This window comes from Cucumis melo, chromosome 11 (genome assembly GCF_025177605.1).
Source record: "Cucumis melo cultivar AY chromosome 11, USDA_Cmelo_AY_1.0, whole genome shotgun sequence".
Classification (NCBI taxonomy): domain Eukaryota; kingdom Viridiplantae; phylum Streptophyta; class Magnoliopsida; order Cucurbitales; family Cucurbitaceae; genus Cucumis; species Cucumis melo.
Window position 1 is genome coordinate 3,888,963 of NC_066867.1, and position 22,293 is coordinate 3,911,255.

The 22,293-nt window shown below is 29.1% G+C and overlaps 1 protein-coding gene and 1 long non-coding RNA gene across 3 annotated transcripts; one reads left to right on the plus strand and one right to left on the minus strand.

The window, feature by feature from the left end:
- Positions 1-4,840: 4,840 nt before the first annotated feature.
- On the minus strand, positions 4,841-8,428 carry LOC103499697 (chaperone protein dnaJ 10). Its single transcript, XM_008462747.3, has 10 exons — positions 8,055-8,428; positions 7,735-7,846; positions 7,320-7,379; positions 7,110-7,192; positions 6,534-6,699; positions 6,317-6,446; positions 6,019-6,177; positions 5,775-5,947; positions 5,274-5,354; positions 4,841-5,182 (listed from the first exon to the last, which is right to left on the minus strand). Exons 2-10 carry the CDS (start codon positions 7,819-7,821, stop codon positions 5,102-5,104), a joined length of 1,020 nt encoding a protein of 339 aa, XP_008460969.2. The 5' UTR covers positions 7,822-7,846; positions 8,055-8,428; the 3' UTR covers positions 4,841-5,101.
- A 2,666-nt stretch (positions 8,429-11,094) lies between these two features.
- Positions 11,095-14,043, plus strand: LOC107991783 (uncharacterized). 2 transcript variants are annotated; one of them, XR_001764062.2, is made up of 3 exons: positions 11,131-12,624; positions 12,936-13,585; positions 13,792-14,043. It is a non-coding gene; the product is annotated as an uncharacterized LOC107991783 (long non-coding RNA). The 2 variants fall into 2 exon arrangements; XR_007815702.1 differs by having other exon boundaries at positions 11,095-13,585.
- Positions 14,044-22,293: the final 8,250 nt, after the last annotated feature.

The window sequence follows — 22,293 nt, forward strand, 5'->3', positions numbered from 1 at the left end:
CAAATAAAGATCTCATTTTGTTATTTATTTTTTCTAATGCTTTGTGGATTTTTATACGATGCAATGAAGATATCACTTCACCTTTAATGTCAATATTAAATTTATGGAAACATGGAAATATCGAGATGTCGACAAAAAATTAATATTATGGTTAAGACTAGAGGTCGTTTGGAGCTCCGACTATACTAAGACTATAATAATCATCTCTTGCAGTAAATATTGTTTTGTTTTTCTCAATTAGCTACAATATTCAACACTATTTCAAAACTTTCATTTGCTACGACAATTACTATTTGCTACTGTTTTTATTATTTTATATTCATCGTTCACCTACTACAAGATGGACATTCCATGACTCATGAACAATAGCAAATTTATAGGAGAGAGCGGAAAAAAATGTCATAAAAGTTAATTTCACGCATGTTTTTGCTGGAAAATATTCGCGATAGTTTTATGTGAAAAATTTATGACAAAATAAGGAGTCACTACAACAAAAAAAATGCAATTTTTTTTTAAGAAAAAGACGAAGTTTTTTGGATTTATTCATAAAACTTAAAATTACATGTATATTTAAATTGATTTATTTCGTAAACTTGTGGAAGATTGTTGTTTGTAGTTTTTGACTTATTCAGAGTGGATTTTGGGTAAGAATAACATGCAAACGCACTCAATTTTGATTTAAGATTTTTAAGTTAAATTTTAAGAGATCGTCTGGTGAAGGGTTGGGTTATAGAAGATTAATGTTAAGATAAATTCGTATGATAAAATGCGTATGATAAAATGTATTTGGTGAAGGGATTATGTAAGATAGTGTTATGAAATTTATTTTTTTCCTACTTTTTTTAAATTTATAATCTAAATTCAATACACAAGTTTCGTATATTAAATTTACCAAATTGTACTATTTTAATAGAACAATTTTCAGCAATTTTTTTTAAATGTGACATTTGTTCACACGAGATTTCCAGAGAAATTTGATTCGTAGAGTTGAACTTGTGTTGACGTTAGTGTTTGTGCTAAATTTATGGAATGTTATTTGATGTGTAAAATTTGATCCTCTGATTCTCTTTTGATTGAATGCTTACGCTTGATTTGAGAAACCGGAGCACACGATGTTCCGGAGTCTTGGAATAAAGACCGTATCTTTAAATAAGCTTCAATCTTCCTTCTTCTGGCTCTTGGAAGAATTCTCTCTGGGCCTTCTAAATCCAATACACAAATTTCGTATATTTAATTTCCTAAAATGTCCTATTTTCGTAAAACAATTTACAATAATTACTTTAAATACGACGTCCATTTTTAACATTTTTTATGTAATTGTGACATGTAAATAAATTATAATTTTTTTTAAATTCATATTCTAATTCCAATATACAAATTTTGTATATTTGATTTACGAAATCGTTCTAGTTTTCATAAAACAATTTGTCAAATATTTTAAGTAATCGTTATGTGAGAGTAATTTTTTTTTTAGAATCCATATTCTCAATCCAGTATACGAATTTTGTATAATTAATTTAACAAATTGTCATAGTTTTCACAAAATAATTTACCTTAATTTCTTTAAATACAACCTGAAATTGTCAACTTCTTTTAAAGTAATCGTTACGGTTGAATAAATTAATGTTTTTCCTTTTAAAATAAAAAATATAATGAATTAATGAAGATATTAAAATAAAGAAGAAGAAATAGAAAAGACTACATTTTGGAAAAGTATGATAAAAAATTTAGATTCAAAATTTAATTGAAATAAATCTTACATCAAATTTCACCATTAAATTGAATTTTCTTTTAGAGAAAAGTCTTATACATTTAAAGTTTAAATAATTTTTAAAATATTTGTTATACAATTTTTTAGGTTATTTAAGGATTCAAAAGTTATTTAATTTAATATTAAATCGTCTAATTTGGTTTTGTTTTGATTTTTTATAAGTTTAATAAAATTCATTTTTTTAGAAATTCATTTAACTTAAATTTATCAGTTTAGATATAAATATATTAATTTTAAAACAAAATATTTGAAAATGTGGAAATCAAATAAAATAAATGAAATAATAAAAAAAAAAAGTTAAATATGAACCCTAAATGCGTAAACTAATCACAAGTAATATTTAATTAAAATTAATTTCGTAAATGAATTAAATTAAAAATAATATTCTTTTTAAGATTATTAAATTAATTTAAAACAAATTTTGATAAATAAAATAGTAAAAATAAAAAAATAAATGAAATAATAAAATTTATGAGAGAGTCGAAGAAGTAGGATCGTACAGAGTTAAAAGGGTTAAAGAAGAAGGAGAAAGAGAAAAAATGAGTTATGATAACCCTAAAGCAAGGATTATGAAGGATTATGATAACTCTTCACCAAACAAGGGTTTGGGTTACCATAACCCTACTCAATAGTGATAACTCTTGAGCCAAACGACCCATAATATATCTAAATTTTGTCTTTGATCGTGTAGACTTCAAGGAAGTTGGCGTTTGTTTGAAAAAGTTTAAATCAAGAATCGTAAGTAGTTTCCTGACCCTTTTTCAAAATTGGAGTTCAACTATTGTGATTTAATAAGAGTTTGCAAGTATGTTCTAATTATCTCTGTCGTGATTATGATGACATTTTTATCAAACTTTTTTTGCAACACTTATTCTATTAGTTTTTCTTTTTTTTCCAATAGTTACTAGTTTTCATGTATATAGATTCTTTATATAAACGATATCAATCTTGTTATATATGAAAGTTCATTTTAATTTTTTGCTTGTAAGTATCTCGTGTCGAAATTGGAAGAAACATAGGTGTAATTATAGAGATGGAACAAATAATTATCCATCACTATAAGCATTATGTCATGCAATGTATCTTTTTTGACAATTTGAATAATATCATTAATAAACACGCAATACTATAAATAAATATTATCGTAAGTAATTATATGATTGATTTTCCCAATCGAGATAAATGATTAATTGATAGAAAAAAGTCAACTTTCTAGTCATTTATTGACATTAATAAATTGTCATGGAAAATGTTACCATGACAAGTAGTTAATGTCACTAAACAATTGTTGTTGATCGACTTTCAAAATCTTCAAACAATTATGACATTTTTTTCTTCATGAGTCATATATACAATTATCTTGATGGTGGATTGGAGGACTAGAATAAGAGACACGAAAAGTGGAAGTGACATATTTTTATTGTTTCTTTCTAAAACTAAAATAATTTACACTCCAAAACACATATTATTGTAACCTAAACTAAAATAATAATCAACATACAACCTATTATAATTCAACTATAATAATCTCGGACTATAATAACAAATTTTCTATCCCAAACATCCACTTAAATATCAGGTCTACGCTCATTATCCTAAAAAAAAATATGTTCGATGAATATGACATGATTCGTTTCCACTTTTAACCCTAAAAAAGATGTTGTTTTGTTTTGTTTATTTATTTATATAATCTCTCATCCACAACAATATATATTTTTTCTTTTTTAATATTCTCTATTTAAGACTTTTAATTGTCTATTGTATTTTGCCCTTTTTTTTTCAAACTAATAACAATAATTTCAAATCTTTTGCTTTCCAGCCTGTTTTTTTCTTTGGCTAAGCAAACTGTAGTGAGTTCTTTAACATTTTTTTAAACATATTTTTCTTTGTTAATTTTAATAAAACTAATATGTTTATGATGGACTTTCTTTTTTAAAAGATTCCATGTTCAAGAAGCATTTTATAAAAGATATATAAATTTTCAAACTTATCGAGATATATATATATATATAAATAATATGAGAATTATTAAAAATGACAAAATTAACAAAATATTTATAAAATATAATGAAATTTTATATTTTATAAAGACAAACATTAAAAAGCTCTTGTTAGTTTTTATTAGTATTTATTATTGATAGGATCTAAAATTTTATTATATTTTGTAAAATTTTTGTTATATTCAAAATGTCCTATATATTTTATAGACATATATATACATATGTGTATAAATGGACTCTTCTGGTCAAAGTCATTGAGGCTTTTCTTTTTTCTAAAAATTATTCACATGTTATCGTATTGTTGGAAAATTTTGACTTTTTTGAGATCAAAGTCATTCCAAACATCCCTAAGGTGGCCAATGGAGGATAAAATTCATATCTTGAAATGTGAGAGAAAAACACAATCACCGCGCTACAATCATACTTTATTTAAAATAAAGCATTAGACACTTCAAAAGTAATATTAAAATACAAAAATCGATAATATGAGTATGTCCCTGCTGGCCCCTCCGTATATCCGCCGATGAAGTGGCCAGTGTGCTCCACTTTCAAAAGTTGTAGGATTCAAAACTAGGTAAAAAAAAGGGTATATATGAATTTTTCGAGTAGATAAAACACGATTTGTGAGATTTATGAGATTTATAGCCAACTATAAGAATCAAATTGAAACCATGGTCAAATCAACTAAATACAAAAGATGATTGAAGTGGAGCTTTTAAAATTATAGACCAAATTCGTAACTTCTACCATGATTCATTTAAAAAATTATGGCAATGCATGTTAAATTAATGTTAAAAAATAAATTGAATATTTAGAAATTATAAAATAAAATAAAATAAGCATGAAAGTTCTCAAACTAAAATAAGAACTAAATCGAGAAATTTCTATAGATAGCAAAAATAAAATATAGCAAAAACGAAGAAAACTTAAAAGCACAAGAGATATTTGAAAATAGTTTTTTTTTTTCTATATTTGAAAATATCCTTAACATTTTGAAATTATATTCGCTTATTATAATATAGTGAAATAAAAAAGGTAATAGATTTTTTATTTATAAGCCAAGCAGCCCTAACAAAACAAATTTCATTGCAAATAAAACATGTTCCTTTCTGAAAAGGCAATGCTCTAGAAATTGAACTCTCCTATATTGTTTATTTACAACAAAAAAGAACAGATTGTAAGCTATAAATTACAAAGTAGGAAAAGAAAATGTTAAAAAAAATTGAAGGAATTCTCAACAAAGCATACAAAACATTAAGATAATTTAAATAAATAGAATTAGATCATCAGATCACCATCTTTGAGCAGGAGAGACTAACAGAGTGTGAGATCATGAAGTTGAAGCATCACCAATTGATCTATCACTTTCACGCCTCAGGCTGTTTTCTCTACTATAAGCTGATTTTGCACCCTGAAAAGTTAGAAACAGGTGGATCAATCAGCATATATACATGTAATGCAACCAAAACGTCTCAAGTCGAAGTTTTTGTTATGGCTCTTACTTGGAAGATTGCTCCAAACTTCCTTAATCCTCTGGCTCGTAGCTTCAATACGTCTTTCGACACATTGGGGTCTCTAAGAACCTGATAAAGAACAGACAGTTCAAATATGAATCAACTTTACTCCAAACAACTTGTTTTCTTATATAATCAACCGAAAATACATTTATGTCGTGTTTATTTTCGAGGCTATCTAGCACATCTCTTCTTTTTTTGGGATTTAGAAGGGTGTGGGGCGGGGATGATGAAGAGAGGTTAAAATGAAAATGGGAGCAGTTAGTTTCTATATATGTGAAAAGGAGAATTTGATGCTTTTCCAACTAGGTTGATGCTCTGGTGACTGGCAAACGATGATTTTCTAGTTCTTGTTTGTGTAAAATCATAACATTTTGGTACTTATACAAGTGCAAAATATATAATCAATCTCACAATCCTGAGTTCAACAGTCCACGGTTGGGCAATATGGTAGTTTAAGTTAAGAGAGAGTATGATATTGTAACTCACCACTTGGCAGACACGTGATAGAGTAGATTCAATGTCGACTACATTAATCTGCCAAAGAGAGTTAAGAACAGCGTCTTTCTTCTCTTCAATGGCTTTTGCCAGGTTCTCATCCCTGTTATCTCCTTCATTCAGCCTCTTCAACTCTTCCTGTAATTGAATCAAAGAAACGGCACCTGCATAAAAGTGCACAAGTTAGGATCACAATTAAAGTTTTGAAAGGTTTATAACCAAGAAAGAATAATACCTGAAGCAGCCATCACTTGTGATTTTATCTGGTGTCCTTTATCCCGCACCCACTCCGCTAAAAACGGTACATTCATATAACGTCTGTCCTTCCCGAGTTCCTTTGCAGCTTTCCTTGTGTATATGTATCCAATGGTGTGCAGCATGGTCTCACCAAAAGCTGAATCAAAATAACTTGTGGGTAATTTGTAGGTAAACGGAATGTAATGATTGCTTTCTCTCCTTTTTTTTCCTACCCTTATAGAGCTTGCATACCTAGAATGTTTTATTAGAGAGATGTATATAACAGTTACACGTACCAGCACAGGAGAGTCGTCGTGCTTCTAAACTTGCCCATTGTACAAACTCGTCAACCTGACCATCGACATATGGTTGCAGGCGCTCTTTCAGAATGTTTACAAGTTTATCTTCCCTTTCCTTTTGAAACAGCTGTATTTTTACAAGTTATGAGTAAATGGCTAGGAAAAAAAAGAGTGCTTTTACTACTGCATTACTGAATTTGAGGGAAAAGCATACCCTTAACTTTTCCTGAATTTTTTGCCTGCGTAACTCTGAGTCTGGTGTACCGTCCTCGATTTCCAAAGATGATAATACAGCCAAAGCAAGCTGACCAACATACTCTTCAAAGAACTCGCTTCCAAAAAGCATACCGAACACAGCTGCAGGGTCCACCATGGCTTCCCTATGAAAAATGGGGAAAGGAATCAGCAATTATCCCATCCATCTTTTTTCTAAAAGAATATACAAATTGATAAACGGAAAACAAAGCCATTTAAAAGAATGGATGAAACATAATTTATAGTTTTATAGCATTGTATTGTGACAAATAAATCAATAGTATATATATATAAGGGATAAGCTTTTAGGTTTATTGGTAGTTCGATATGGTATTAGAATTGAGTCCCCTGTGTTATTTATCTAGATGATTATATATACTAACCTATTAGTTTACACTTTTGGACTTCATAGGTAATTTAATAGATTCCAAACTTGCAAGTTTACAACATAGCACCAGGAATAAATCATTACTCAAAAACACAAAAATAGATTTACATCCATACACACATCACATTCTCAGTTTAAGAAACATACTGTTGTACTCCTGCCTTCCCATACTTGTCATACGCCTCACGCTTCTCAGGATCGCTCAATACCTGATAAGCCTCTCCCAGTACCTTCAAAAGGACAAATTACAAGCAATTTCACAATGAATCACATATCCGATTGCTGTCGAACAACAAAACTAACAGATTGTGCTAACAAAATAGTATAGACTAAACATGATTAGTAACTTCATGTCACCTGAAAATTTTCCGCAGCTTTTGGATCTCCTTGATTTTTATCTGGATGAACTAACCTTGCCTGAAAAATCAACATCAGGGTTATGAAATGTCCCACTCCCAACCAAACATTAACACAACTCACACCCTGAGGTACCCTATGCCAAGACTTGAGCTATTTAGAGATAATCTCTAAGGTCTTCGATGGTCTTCGAACAAATGAAGCCTTCTCGAAGACTAGCAAGGTAGACAGAGAATAATTCAAAAAAGTGGACCTCCATTACAGGAGAAAGACAATGGCACTAACAAAACTTCCTTATCCAGATCTTAAGACGGCCCCAACATTGACGACAAGAAATGCAGCTAAGATTCTAAGACTAAGAGACAACTTGATGAGATTCACTAATCATCTTAAGCATGGAAAATTGAAAAATTACCTTAACATAGTAAGCTTTTTTAATTTCAGCAGAGGAGGCATCAAAGCTGACACCCAATACATCATAATAACCAGTCTCCTTCACCATAGCTGTTGAATCTCAAGCTTTTCAACTTCAGTCACGTTCAAATCGAACAAATTAGTCTCATGGGTGACGAAAAAACAAACTAAATAAGACCCAACATGGGGAAAAACAGAACAAAACTAACCCAAACTCCAGCTAATACATCAAGGGTATCCAATAAAATCGGAAGAAAATTAGGAAATCAAACAGAAAATTGAAACAAAAAACTATGGAAAGAGAGGAGGGCGGAGACTTACAAGGTATTTAATGATGGAATCAGATCCGGCAACGTAAAATTGAGAAGCGATGAGGAAAAAGAGAAATGGGTTTAATGGAGGGGTGAAGAATACGGCGAGGACTGGGATTACAGCGACGGAGGAAGAATCTGAGAAGGTGGGTTGGGAACGGAGGTAATGAGACGGTGGGAAATCGGCAGAAACGCGTCGGAATTTCTTAAACGGACAATAATATGGAAGAAAAGTTTGTTGATTTAGATGATTTGATAGGTTGTTTTGCTTGGGTTCGTGGAAATTGAATGGTTTCCGACATGAATTTTGTTCTCAGGGTGTGTATATTCCGTCTTCCGATGTGTCGTTCAGCTTCGAGCTTCCTCCTTCCGCAAAGTGTCGTCTCACAAAGGCTTTTCCTTTTTTATAATTAATTTTTTTAAAAAAATTTCTTACCATTACTTCAAAATTAGGATAATGTAAATTTCTTTAATTGTTAATAAAAAATTTTCAAATTATATCTTAATAAAAAAATCAAAATTGATTTCCCCTATGAAAATTTAGAAATGTAATAAATACAAATTTTCGAACTAAAATATAATAGTTGAGGGTAAATTAATACAAATTGTCAATTTTATGAGTTTTGATCGATATTACTCTAACAAGACGATCCCACTTACTGACATGATATAGATAACTAGAGTTTAACTCAATTGGCTAGATAAACAATGAAAACTAACAATTTGTTTATGTTACAAAACACTAGCCGACATCGTATTCTCTATAGAGCTCATAATGGTTGTTAGTTCGCACAAGTGGTGAATTAATTGGACTTCAAAATGCAATTTGAAGGTACGAATTTTGTGCAACTGGTATTGAAAGATGAGATGAAGCAACAACGAGGCACATGAATTTTGGACACCTAGAATGGAAATCGCCTAGAACTTGGTCATTTGGCTAGTTGGTCGTCGGATTAATGTCACCTAAACTGAATGCATACATTGGAGGACACTTGATTGGTGATTGCCTAGACAAAATGTCTAACTACAAAACAAAAACTTGTTAGATAAAGGCGAGTCGCAGATCACGCTCTTTGTAGCATATTTCGCAACACTTTCAGAGTGCAAATAGTTCTTGACTTGTCATGTCATTCTCAAGATAAAACAGTCAAAATACTCGATTGAAATTAATTATTAAGTGTGAGTAATCAAAGATGAAATAGAAATGAAATTGTAAAGCGTGAAACAATGAGAAAAACGACTAAATTGAAAACTGTCGACATATAATGAATTTTTATATTACTAACCAAACCCACACTATTAGAAATTTGGCATTTCTTGACAAACATAAATTTCCTTGATGCACTTATTTATCTTGACGTTCATCTACATCAAGAAAAGATCCCTTATTTTGTTGAACAAATATGAGAAAAAAAATTCAAAAAGTATGAGTCTGGGGTTAAGGTACAAAATTGTTAAGAAGAACCTTTCTCGATGGCAAAAGATATCAAAAATATCATTTTTCTTGACAGTAAAAAAAATCAAGAAAAACCTTTCTTAATGGATATTATATACAGAATATCATATTACTTGACGGTTATTGCCCATCAAGTTATCATTCCACCAAAAAATAAAAGAAACATTAGCATAAACAACAAAAACCAACAATTTTTTTTATATCATAAAACACTAGCCGATTTCAAATTCTCTATAGAGGCCACAATGGTTTTAAGTAGTGGTGAATTAATTAGACTCCAAAATGAAATTTCAAGATACATCAAATTTTGTTGAAATTGGCATTGGAAGATGCGATGATGCAACAATTAGGTGCCTAGACTAGGACACCTGATTGGTGGTCGCCTAGACAGAACGTCTAACTGCAAAACAAAAACTTGTTAGATGAAGGCTAAGTCGCAGATCAAGTTCTCTGTAAGGCGTTTCATAGTTTTGCTCGAAGTGCAAACAATTCTTGACTTGTCATGTCGTTCTCAAGATAAAACAGTCAAAATACTTGATTGAAAGTGCACCTAAGAACCGATCGAAAAAGAAGCACTCTTAAATGACTTTGCTCAAAAACTAAAATGAGAGAAGAAGATTTTTTAATTAGAGAGTTTCGTAAAAGTATGTGGCTTCGGAGGATAGAAATGAGACAAAGAGATGAAATGTAACACCCTGATTTTAGGAGGGAAACATGAATGAATCGATATCACATCTAAATGAGAGGGATTTTGAGGACATGAAAGTAAGGTTAAGAAAGACTTAAAAGAATAAAAAATTACTAACTATAGAAGGTACACATTCCTTTTCGATGACTCAATTGTAGGAACTCCAAAGTTAAGTATGCTTAGCCATGAAATATATATAGTGGTAGGTTATTTAATGTTTCAATGGTTAGAAGTCAAAGTGTAACACTTTAATAGTCGATGCTATCAGAATGCCTCAACCCTCAACGAGTTACAAGCTCTCTCAACAAATGGATTGTTGGGGGAGCTGAAATGTAATCTAAATTATTAAGAATCACAAGAATATTGGAAAGTGTGAGTAATCAAAGATGAAACGAAAATGAGATCGCAAAGCGTAGAAACAATGAAAAAATGACTCAATTGAAAATTGTCGACATTGCATCTTTATATTACTAATCGAACTCACACTACACAAAATTGACGTTTCTTGACGAAAACAAATTTTCTTGATGTAGTATTTATCTTGACATTCACCTACTCAAGAAAAGATCTCTTATTTTCTTGAACAAACATGAAAAAAAAATGTCAAAAAATATGAATCTTGGGTTGTAGTTTCGTTGATGGTCAAAAACTGTCCAAAAGAAAACCTTTCTCGATGGGCAAAAGACATCAAGAATATCATTTTCTCAATAGTAAAAAAACATCAAGAAAAATCTTTCTTGGTGGACAATATATACCTAGAATATCATGTTATTTGACGATCATTGTCCATCGGGTAATCGTTCCGCCCAAACCAAAACAAACTTCGTATCCATTTTATATTTTGCCATCGTCAAAAAAACTTCATTTGAACTTAGAGTAAAACGAGGTCGTATTTATATAGTTTTATTGATGAGTATAGTCTATCCAAAAATATATTTAGGTTGATAATATTTGCCCAAAGCAAAGGCCCACGGACAAAGACCCATGTGAGTTTTTTTTTTTACCATCAAGAAAAGATTTTGATCGAGCTGTAATGGCATCAAGGAAAGGTTTTGATTGAGTTGTAATCAGCTCATCGCATTACATTCCACTAAAGACTCCCTTAGTTGAGCTGGAACACAAGGGAAAGGTTTAAAGGATACCAAATCAGAATTGCCTACAAATTAGACCCATTCTGCTCCGTCGTAATACCTCGTACAATCTTTCTCAAAGTTCACCTGATGTCAAGACCCAACAATCTAAAACATTCAAAAATGGCATCTTGTTTTAGCTTATCATCACGAACTTCCATGTCAAAAAGATTTAGCAATCAGCAGCATCAGCGAAGCCATTCAATTTCATGCACAGATTATGAAATCAGGAATCCGAATACGTAAAGACCTCCAGCTCTTGTTCCTTCCCATGACCATCACGACTCGACCCATCAAAAAATGGAAGATAGATTCATGGGTTGATTCTAGAAGTTGTTCTGACATTGGTTTGTTTTGTGCAAAACTCCTTGATTCACATATACTCGATGTTTGGCGACTTGGGTCTTGGATACGAAGTGCTTGTTGAAATGTCTTTGAGAGATTTAGGTTCAATTTGACTTTTGTTACTTACGGGCTCGGTGAAAATGAGTGTTTTCTGTGAAGCTCATCGTCTGTTAGTTGCATTTATTTAGTTTGATATTGATTAGTAGAGAGCCTGATTTTAACTCCGTTGTTAGCATCTTTCTGGGTTATTCATTTGACAGAAGGCTTTATATATTGTCTTTTCTATTAAAACTTTTAGATACTATTGAGGCTATTAGATTGTTTTAGCTATGCTGGAAGCTGAGGATGAGATTAGACGATGCCACGGTTGTTGCTTATGAGAGCATGCTCCGATATTGAGGCTTTGATGATGGGAAGAAGAGTGCATTAAGGCAGAGGTTAAGGATTGATGGGGTAATCCATGAATTTGCAGCGGGAGAATCAGGTCATCCTGAAACCGGAAGTGTCTGGTGGAAATAAAATATTGTCCACCCAAACAAGAAGGATTTGAACCAAAACTTCCGGAGATTTTGCTTTAAGTAGGGATAATGCAAAGTTCCTCAATTACAAGTTACAACACCACATTGAAAAACTAGCTCCGATGCAAATTCCGACATTCAGATTCTTGAAAATTGATTGGTCCTGTGAGGAGTGTCATGAGTTTATGAAACTGGTTTCAAAGATATACCGAAGAGAAATAAGAATGAAGGGTAGAATCCGTTTCCACCATTTCAGGGATTAGTATTTCCTTTTCCAAGGACCAATGGTAGCAGGGAGATGGTTGATTTTTTTCCTTGAGCAATACTGATGAGAACTGAGAAGCTCAAAAGTTATAATAAGTTGCAAACTGAGGATATCCAATATTATTACTCACAATTGCAACACAAAACTTTGTCCCAATGATAAAAATACCAAAGATCAAGTATGTTTCCTGAGTTTTATCTTTAATACAAAGTATATGGGGTTTATATCTCTAGTCTCCTCTAATAAAAGTAATTTTAAGAGAACTGCTATGACCCTCCACTTAATCAATACACCATGTTAGACTGGCTTAAAAGAATGCTACTAAATCCAGCGCTTGATTATTTTATGCAACTATTCGCAAGTCCTTGTATCTGAGAAGAACTTCCAACATTTTTGGCTCTTCTTGAACGAATTTGATGATTAACGGAATACTTTTGAACTTGTGACTGATTACTTTAGTAACTAGTTTCTATAATGTCATTTCCTCAGGTTGTCTAGCTTATAGTTCAGGTTGGATGGGACTGTTCTTTTGTAAGTACATTCAATTGATTCCATGTTGGATAGGATTCAAAGTATACTACTTGAATCTAGTGGTTGATTACTTTATGCAAGTTGCAACTAGTAACCATAAAGCTTTCATCCCAATTCATCTTTCTCATAGGTCGCGTGCTCACTCAGCCAAAATACACTACTGAATCTAGTGATCGATTACTTTATGTAACTATACACCATAAAGTGTCTGCAGCCTGATTCGTCTAGCTCGTACGACGCGCTCACACAGCCAAAATAAGTAGGTTTGTATTGAAATGCATTGACCATGATATGTGGATCCATTCCTTTTGCTCTTGTATTTATACATCTAGAATCCAACTTGTCTTATTCTATTAGGAATTTAGTTTGAATTCGGTTGATCCAATCTGTAGTTGCTATTGGGAGATTAACTTCTGGTACAAGTATTGAATCTTTCCTATTCCTGCAAAGCTACTTTGATGCAGATATTGTATCAACAAGAATTATTAAGGACACTGCTTGCCCTCAGATGCTCACATGTTTTACCTAAGATTATGGAGAAAGGTTTCTTTACAGCCCACAGTTTGGTTTTGGAGATTCCCCCTCCCCCACCATAGCCATTTCTTAAGGTAAAAAAACAAGATAAAATAAATTACATATCCCAGAATCTAAATGCTTTGATATTATTTTGATTTTTGTGAAATATTTTGAGGGCAAAACCATTGCACCAGAGAATATTTTCTTTTTGCATATTTTTTTGTTAATTTACTTTTCTTGTACAGGCTTGTTTATCAACATCACTACAATGTCTGACCCACTTTCTTCTGTCCTGTAGGTCATGCATTAAAGCTTCATTTTTTAAAGGTAAACCACTTCTTTTAGGTTGGTAGAATAGTCAAAAGATCATGCTATAAATTTTGATATCTTTTAAATCAGATCTCATTCCCAACTTGTTTCAACTCCTTTCTTGCAACCTGATACGGTTGATACCCAAATATTGTAGAAACAAACAGATTGTTCCATGAGATTAATCGATGTGCTTAGACACACACGGATACAAAAAGCTTTAAAGAAACATTATTTCTTACTCTACGACTTGATTTTACTTTTTGTTTTTCTTTTTAAGTAACCGCTAAAATAAACTAGAATGATAAAAGATTGTTGGTCCCAATACAAATGATGAAGCCATTAAGAGCATGGCCAAGCACATGCTTCTCACCATTGTTGAACTGAAGCACATAATATTCTAATATCCCAAACTGGTGAAGTCACTAGCAAAGCAAGCTTTTCTTCCTCCAAATTGAAATCAGATCAAAAAGGGAAAGCAAACAAAATAAAGAAATGTGTAAAAAAAAAAAAAAAAAAAAAAAAGAAGGTTTGGTTTTGGATTTGGTATCTTCTTTGCTTCCTCTTTTTGGTTATGGGCAGACTGTTTTGATATTTGATAGGGAAAAAACCTGCTTTTTTGAAAGTGGACCTTAGATTAGAAACCACCATGCCTAACTTTCTTTACCCTCTCACCAATTGATATTATTTCTGCTGACATGTTGATATTTTACACGTTTTTACGAGCTCGACGTTATTATAAGAGATGAATCAACATTCATTATATTGTAGAAGATTCATAAAACTCAGCTAGAAAATAGGTTACTTTTTTTTTTTTTTTTTTTTAATTCAATGCTCTTATAACTTTTTCTAGGTTTTGAGAAGTACTTTTAAACTTAAAAGAGAGTAAAAAAATCCAAGTTGTTTATTTTAAAAAGTAAAAACATGGTGAAGTGAGGACATACTTTATTGGAAATTGGATCATAATGTTGTCATTCTAGAAACTTTTGATCATAAAACAATATTGGTTCAAATCTTACATTTGATTCTTGCAGCTTATATTTATATTGTCTTTATACTATAAAAAGTTTTGTTTTATTATTTTAACTTCTAATTGTATTATTTTAGTTTTTTCGATACCCAAAAAAAAAATTATAGTTCTTTAATTTTATGGGGTTTTTTTTGTTAATGTCAAACTCTAAACGTAATTCAAATCCTCTACTGAAGTTTTGTTTTAAAATCGTGGATGATCATTTTACATGTGTAAGACTTCTTTAAGTACAAGCCAAATTGTTATGAAAAATTTGTAATTATAATGAAATTTTATTGATGAATCAATTATAATGAGACTGAATTGTAAAACATATAAATGTGACAGATTCATAATTTTCATACATCCTTACAATAACAATATTTGTAACGATTCTAGCAAACGTAGTGAATCTCATGTAATTTTCAAATACAATCATGTTGAATAACTAACTTCCATTTTTTTCATTAGATTGCGTATTTCGATTATAGAGAGGTGGACTCCACAATTCATTATGATTATAGAATACGGGGAAACAACAAAATAAAAGTAATCGACTAAGGCTCACTACTATTGATAGACTATGTTTTAGTTAGGGTAAACATGATCTAAATTCATGGATTAATGATTAACATTTATTTTACTTAATAACTACTTAGGTCTATCTTAAAATCTAACCCTAAAAACATATTTAATTGACTAAAGAAAAAAAATATTCTTAGAAAAGAAAATGTTTTTCAAAAAGTCATTTCATTAAAATAGTTGTTAAAAAAGAAAAATTAGATTAGTACTAACCTCGGTATGTACTCTAAATTATTACGATTCATTCAATAAAATTCACAATAGTAAAATAAATATCAAAACTTTTTTAAAAGTTATGGTAAGAGATCCTCGAAAATTAAACATTTGAAATATCTTAGTTATTTACTTAGATATCTATTGATTTAATTTTAGTCCATTAAAGTTAATTTTTGCTATAGATAGTAATTAAAAAAATCAACAATAAATTAGCGACAAACATTATTAATTTATTGAATTCTCAAATAATGAAATGATGAAAACTAAAATTAAATTCTCTAGAATGTAATGTTTTGAGAAATTCCTCCAATTTCCTAACTCATAAATATCTTAGGGTTTTTTTTTTTTTTTTTTTTGTCTTTTCAATTGGCCACAGATGAAATATTATGAAATAAGAGATATTGATAATTACCACTTGAATTTACTTGTGAATGAATATTATCCAAGTGGCTAAATTAATAATACACATATTTTTGTAATTATCCAAAACTTTTATTTTACAATCATTTTATCAAATAATTTATGTAATTAATTAATCAATTATATATATAATGGATAGGAAAATTTTCTCACATACATAAAGAGACAAGTTTTTTTTTTCTATAGGGGACATTAGACATTTGAATAATTAAAGTGGACACCTATGTACATTGTTATCACTTATATCAATGGGTCCATTTTTGAACTACCTTTCTTGAATATTGACTGATCTCTTTCATTCACAAAATTGATTGTTTTTATTCTATATGATTATGACAACTCTTTATAGATAGTTGATGGGTTTCATTTACACACCTACAATTCTTTATTTTCAAATCCAAAATCATATTTTATGTTGTTTTAGTAGTTTCTCTCTTTTGTTTATTTAATTTTAGAATTATTGAGTACGATGATGAAGGTGTTGTGTTATATAGTGATGTCAATTTGAGTATGTTATAATTGATTAATTAAAGTATCATAAACATTTTTTACGACGTTATAGCCAAATGTTAATTAAAAAAAAAAAATAGATGTTGTATTCATTTCAGGGTATGTTTTTTATTTCGTGAAAGATGTAATTACGATACCATTCTTAAATTTGATCGGCACATAATGGTGATTAATCAAATAATTAAAAAAACTATATATATTATAACCATTCCAATAATGATTAATTTGAGCAACAAAAAAAAAAAGTAATTTATGGTTGGAATTATGAAGTACTTGATTGCCAACTTGATCAAGATATCATAAATTGGAAGACAATAATGGATCTAGAAAATAGATGAAAATAAAAACACAAAAAACATAGTCAACATCACACTTCTCTTCTTTATTATATATACATTTTATTAAGAAATATATATATATATATATATATATATATATATATATATATATATATATTAGGGTTTTCTGAATTTCAAACTTTTAGATAACGATGCTTATTGCTACATTATTACAACCTTTATGTGTTATTTAATTGATACCAAATAGAAATTAATCAAAAGGTTTAGAAGTCAATTGGATTTAGTGATCAAAATCATATTTTGTACTATTTAATTTTTAAAACTTTTTTTTAATTCTCATATCTTCTAACTTATAATATACGATATCTATTTTAACTATTCGAGTTAGGTTTCAGTCAACCTTTAAAGATTATGTTTTTACAGGCGGACTTATAGTATGTTTTTGAAAATGTTACAATTTACCTATAAATTTTAGAAATTGTATCAATTTAAAATCACGAATTTTCATTATACCTTGCTTTAAATTTGGTTTGAAGGATATCACATGTTCAAATATATAATTGTTTCAATTAAATTTATAATGTTAATAAGTGAATTAATTTAGACTATTTATTAAGATTATATTTTTTTAAAAAAAATTAAATGAACAGAACTTGTAACAAAATATTCTAAATGAACAAAAACTTTTAAAAATACTTGCAAATATAACGAAGTATATAGACTAAAACAAACTATTATCTATATCTATAGCATGGTACAAATGGATACATATAGTAATTTATTTGAGTCTATCATGTTTCATCGTAAATAGATTACGATTTTTTATGTATTTTATAAAAATTTTGGTTTTGAAAAAACATTTTTTTTAATATAATCCCTCTAAAGAATTTTTGTGAGAAGAAAGAAGAATAAGTGTTTACGAAACTAAAAAAATAAATAAAGAAAAACAATATTATATATATATATATATATATATATATATTATAGGATTGAAAATTGACAACTATGGACCCAAAACAATGTGTTTGCTTTGTGGAGTAGAAAAAAAAATGTGGATTGAAATTTATTCCAAAACTTTATCTTTAATTGTTTAGAACAAAACCAACAAACAAATCTTCTATTTAAATGATTCCCTTTTGTTTGCTATCTCTTCTTTTTCAAACATACATATATTTATTTAGATGTGACCCTCAATTCTTTTCTTTTTTAAATTAGTTGTTCTATTCTATTTGAAATAATATCTTCTTAACAACTACTATAATTCCTTACATTATTAACTTTTAAGTTAGAAGTTTGATTCATCAGCCTCTCATATACTGTAAAAGAAATTATTTGTAATATATTATCGAGAAAGTAATCATATATGATATCTTCGTTAGAAATATTCTTTCGTTTAACAGCTAGACGACGTTCAAGTCATTGTACTCATGGTAACTTTTAAGGAAAATAATACTTTTGGTCATTGAAGTTCGGTTTAGGTTGTATTTAGGTTCTTAAGTTGTTGACTAAACTATTTTACTTAAAAATTTGCATTGATGGCATTGTAATTAGTAATTCCAATAGTTCTTGACGAAAATTGATGTACCACTTTTGTTTCTTCCTCTTCTTTCTCCCCCTCCTTTCATCAATGCCATTGTCACTCGTCGCTATCAATCGTCACCCACACCCTCTTTTTCTTGAAAAATATGGTAAGGGAGAAAGAGGAAAGGAAAATAAAAGAAGATGAAAAGAAGAAAAAGGAAAAACAATAGTGTGACAATGGCCAATATGTTCACAATTGCTACTACTTGGCATTGTCATAGTGGTAACCACAGCTAAGAGAAGGAGAAGGTTTAATGTTCGGTGACATAATTAAGAGCTAAGAATGCTATCAAATGCATTACAACTCATATATTGAACTTAAAAATCAAGAGATCTGAATGCCAACTTAAAACAAACTCCGTTCAACGATGAAAAGTGTAATATTTTTTTAGTTTTTAATAAGTTGGTATTTAACTACTATTACACTAATATCATATTTTAATCATTGATTGATGTTTGATCTTAAAGACTACCACTCTTCTTTTCTTAACAAAAAGGAACTTTTTTTCGACTTTCTTACTTTGATTTTAATTTTTCTTGGAATTCCAGTCAAAAGAAAGTTTTAGACTAAAGTTTTCAAGTTGATAGGAACAAACAAGTAAAATAAAAATCTAAATTTAATCACGTTTTCCAACTTTAATTCTTCCTATATTTTTCAAAGTTAGGTCTTTGAATGCATATATCATCTTTTTGAATTACGATTGACGTTATTTGTGACTATGGAAAACTTTTTTGAAAATTAATGTAACAAAAATATGTTTATGGCTAATGCTAGAGAAAAAAAAAAGGAGAAAATTAAAATATCTAAACGACAATTGTTGGCAAAACTGCAAAAAAAAAAAAAAATATTTTCACATAATTTTACTTTTTATTATTAAGAGATGGTAAAATTAATTAATAAATAGTTATATTTATACTTTCACCATGTTGTTATAATTAAAAAAATAATTCATACATAAATTGAATTTAACAGAAAGAAAGAAAGAAACAAAGTAATGATAATTACTTACTATCACCCAAAATTAAATAGATAACTAAAGAGAGGAATTTGGCCAACTTTTTATGAGTATATATATCTTTTATTCTTTCATTTTCCCTTTCATTATTATTACTTTTTGTCTGCTTTTAAGTTATCATTATTATATATTAAAATATATTAAAAAAAACATTGTAAACAATGATTTATAAACTCAAGAAAAAAAAGTTTTAAGATACTTATTTATATTTAAACCTATTTGGTGTTTTAGAGTACATTTCAAAAACTATTTTTAAGTGGTTGTCAAATGATTTTTTTGAATTAAATGACTTTTCTTAATTGAACATTTGAACGTATTCCAAGCACATCTTCAGTTGAAGAAATTTACGTCTAGTATCTATTTAGTCTCTATATACGATTTCAAAAGGGACAAATTTAGTTTTTAAGGTTCGAGAAACATATATGAGAAAATAAAAGAAAATAGGAAATAATTTTCATGATACTTGGTCTAGTTACACAAGAGTCTAGCTAGCTCGTTTACTTTCGTGTCTTCTTTACTATTTTTTTTAAATATAGTAATATCATATTAACATTAACATTTTTTTAATAATATATTTACATTAACATTAATACCAAAAGAAGCATGCAAGAGAAGTTTTTTCTTATGGTAATAAAGTTTCGAAAAGAGTATTTCTTTTAAACCCTAAACAAATAAAGAAATATCTCTCAAACAATTCGAAACACATTATCCTTATAAACGAAAGCAAGAATCATGAGAAGAAATATATTTGATGTGTATGAACAAGGCAATTTGTGTGCACTATGTCGTCTTATATAACAAAAAATATAATATATATATATATATATATATATATATATATATATATACATACATACATATACACATCGTATACTTGTGTTGTTACAGTGCATATTGTATATTCACATTTTTTAGAGTTATAAATTGACAATCAAAGATGGACAGAAAACTTAGACTAAAATAGAATCGACACACAAATAATTTACGTCGTTCATTAAAAGTATGTTAGTTACGTCCTTGAGTAAAGGGAGAACCAACTTATTATTAAATATAATAATTTAGATTACAAATCATAGGTGCCACTAAAGTTAGATAGTTTGTATAACACAATTTTCTAAACTCTAAGGACATTTTTTAGATATAATAATATAAACATAATAAATACGAATACAACTTAGGTTTGTAGAGTATTTCCCTCGAACTCCCATAAAAGTGGGTTGCCCTGAACCTCGAATCGTACTTGGTCGTTTGAAGGTCAAATAACAAATTCAATACATTCCAACACAAAAAAAAACAAAAAACAAAAAATAAACTGATTAAAGTTAAAAGATTTTTTTTTAGAAAATAATTCAAAATTTAGTACATTTACTGATAATACATTGTCCATCTAAAGTTAAAGGCCATAAATATACATCTTTTTATTAATTTTATTTTATAAGAATTAAACCAAACTAATAAGTTATTCTCTCCTTTTTTTTTTCACTTTATATACTAAAAAATCGAACTACCCTTGAGTCTTTTTTTTCTTTTTTGTTTTTGTTTTTGTTTCACTTCTACTTCGAAAGAAAGAATTGAGATTTCAAAATTTATAATTATAATAAAGGTTACTTTAATATTAATATATATATATATATATATATATATATATTATAGTTATATTAAGCTATATTAAGCTATCTTCAAAATTGGCATTAAAAGGAATCTTAGACCACGTTTTCCCATCCCATTTGATTAAATGTTTTTCTATAAATTTAAAGTGTGATGTTTGAATTTCAACCTAATTTAAATCGATCTTTTTCTATAAAAAAAAAAAAAAAGAGTAAAAGAATTAAAAAAAATTTAAATCAATATCAAATAATTTTAAGATATTGGAAAAATAACCCTTAACCTTATTTATTTGATAAAAGATTCTCTTGCTTCACGTAATTAAAATAAACAACAATAACATAGAGACAATTTCTCAATCACCCTTAAATCAAGTCTTTATATATAAAGTATATTACCATATTAAGAGGAATTTTGCAGCAATCAAGCACATGTTGTTTGAATTTAATACTCATTATTACTACCATTATTGCATGTGTATTGTTATAGATAGATACTCTTTACCAAATTTATATTTTAGAAAAAGCTACAAATAAAAAACACACTGCAACATAACATGATCATTGAACATCTTATTATAAAACTACTTTTACGATTAGGATTAATGATTCTCCTCTATAGTCTTATGAGCTAAGCTATTGCAACCTTATGGATCGATGTGAATAAATGAGACCCTCTCTCCATAGCTTAAAGTGAATTAAGTACGGACATTTTTCACTAGAAATTGTCACTCTAGTTAGATCTTGTTTGAATGTTGACCAAATTGACACAATATATCCTTTATAAATTGTCATGATCACTAGAATCGATAATGACGTTGAGAGATGACTTTTATTCCCGTTTGAGCTTGATGAACGCGACCAAGATGATCATAGATATATCTCCCTCCTCATACTTCCTACTTAATGGGAGGGGCACCACGTATCATGATTTGGCAAAATCCATTCGTGAAACATTGTTGAAAATCCTCCAATTGATGTTATTTTCTCTTGAGGAGCTTTCCGACATCATCAAATCCAATAACACAAATGGAGTTGACATCAATCTTGAACATGCATTGAAAAAGGAATTTGTTTTGAGCTTTCCGAATATTAAAATAATAGTCTAATTAATTATTTCTTAGAATGTCAATTTGAGTATACCTCAATCGATTATCGACGTATATGGTCTAATTCCTATACATTTGATTGCATAATTCGTATGATTTAAAATTTAGGTAATTAAGCTTGCACTTACTTAAACTCATTTTCACC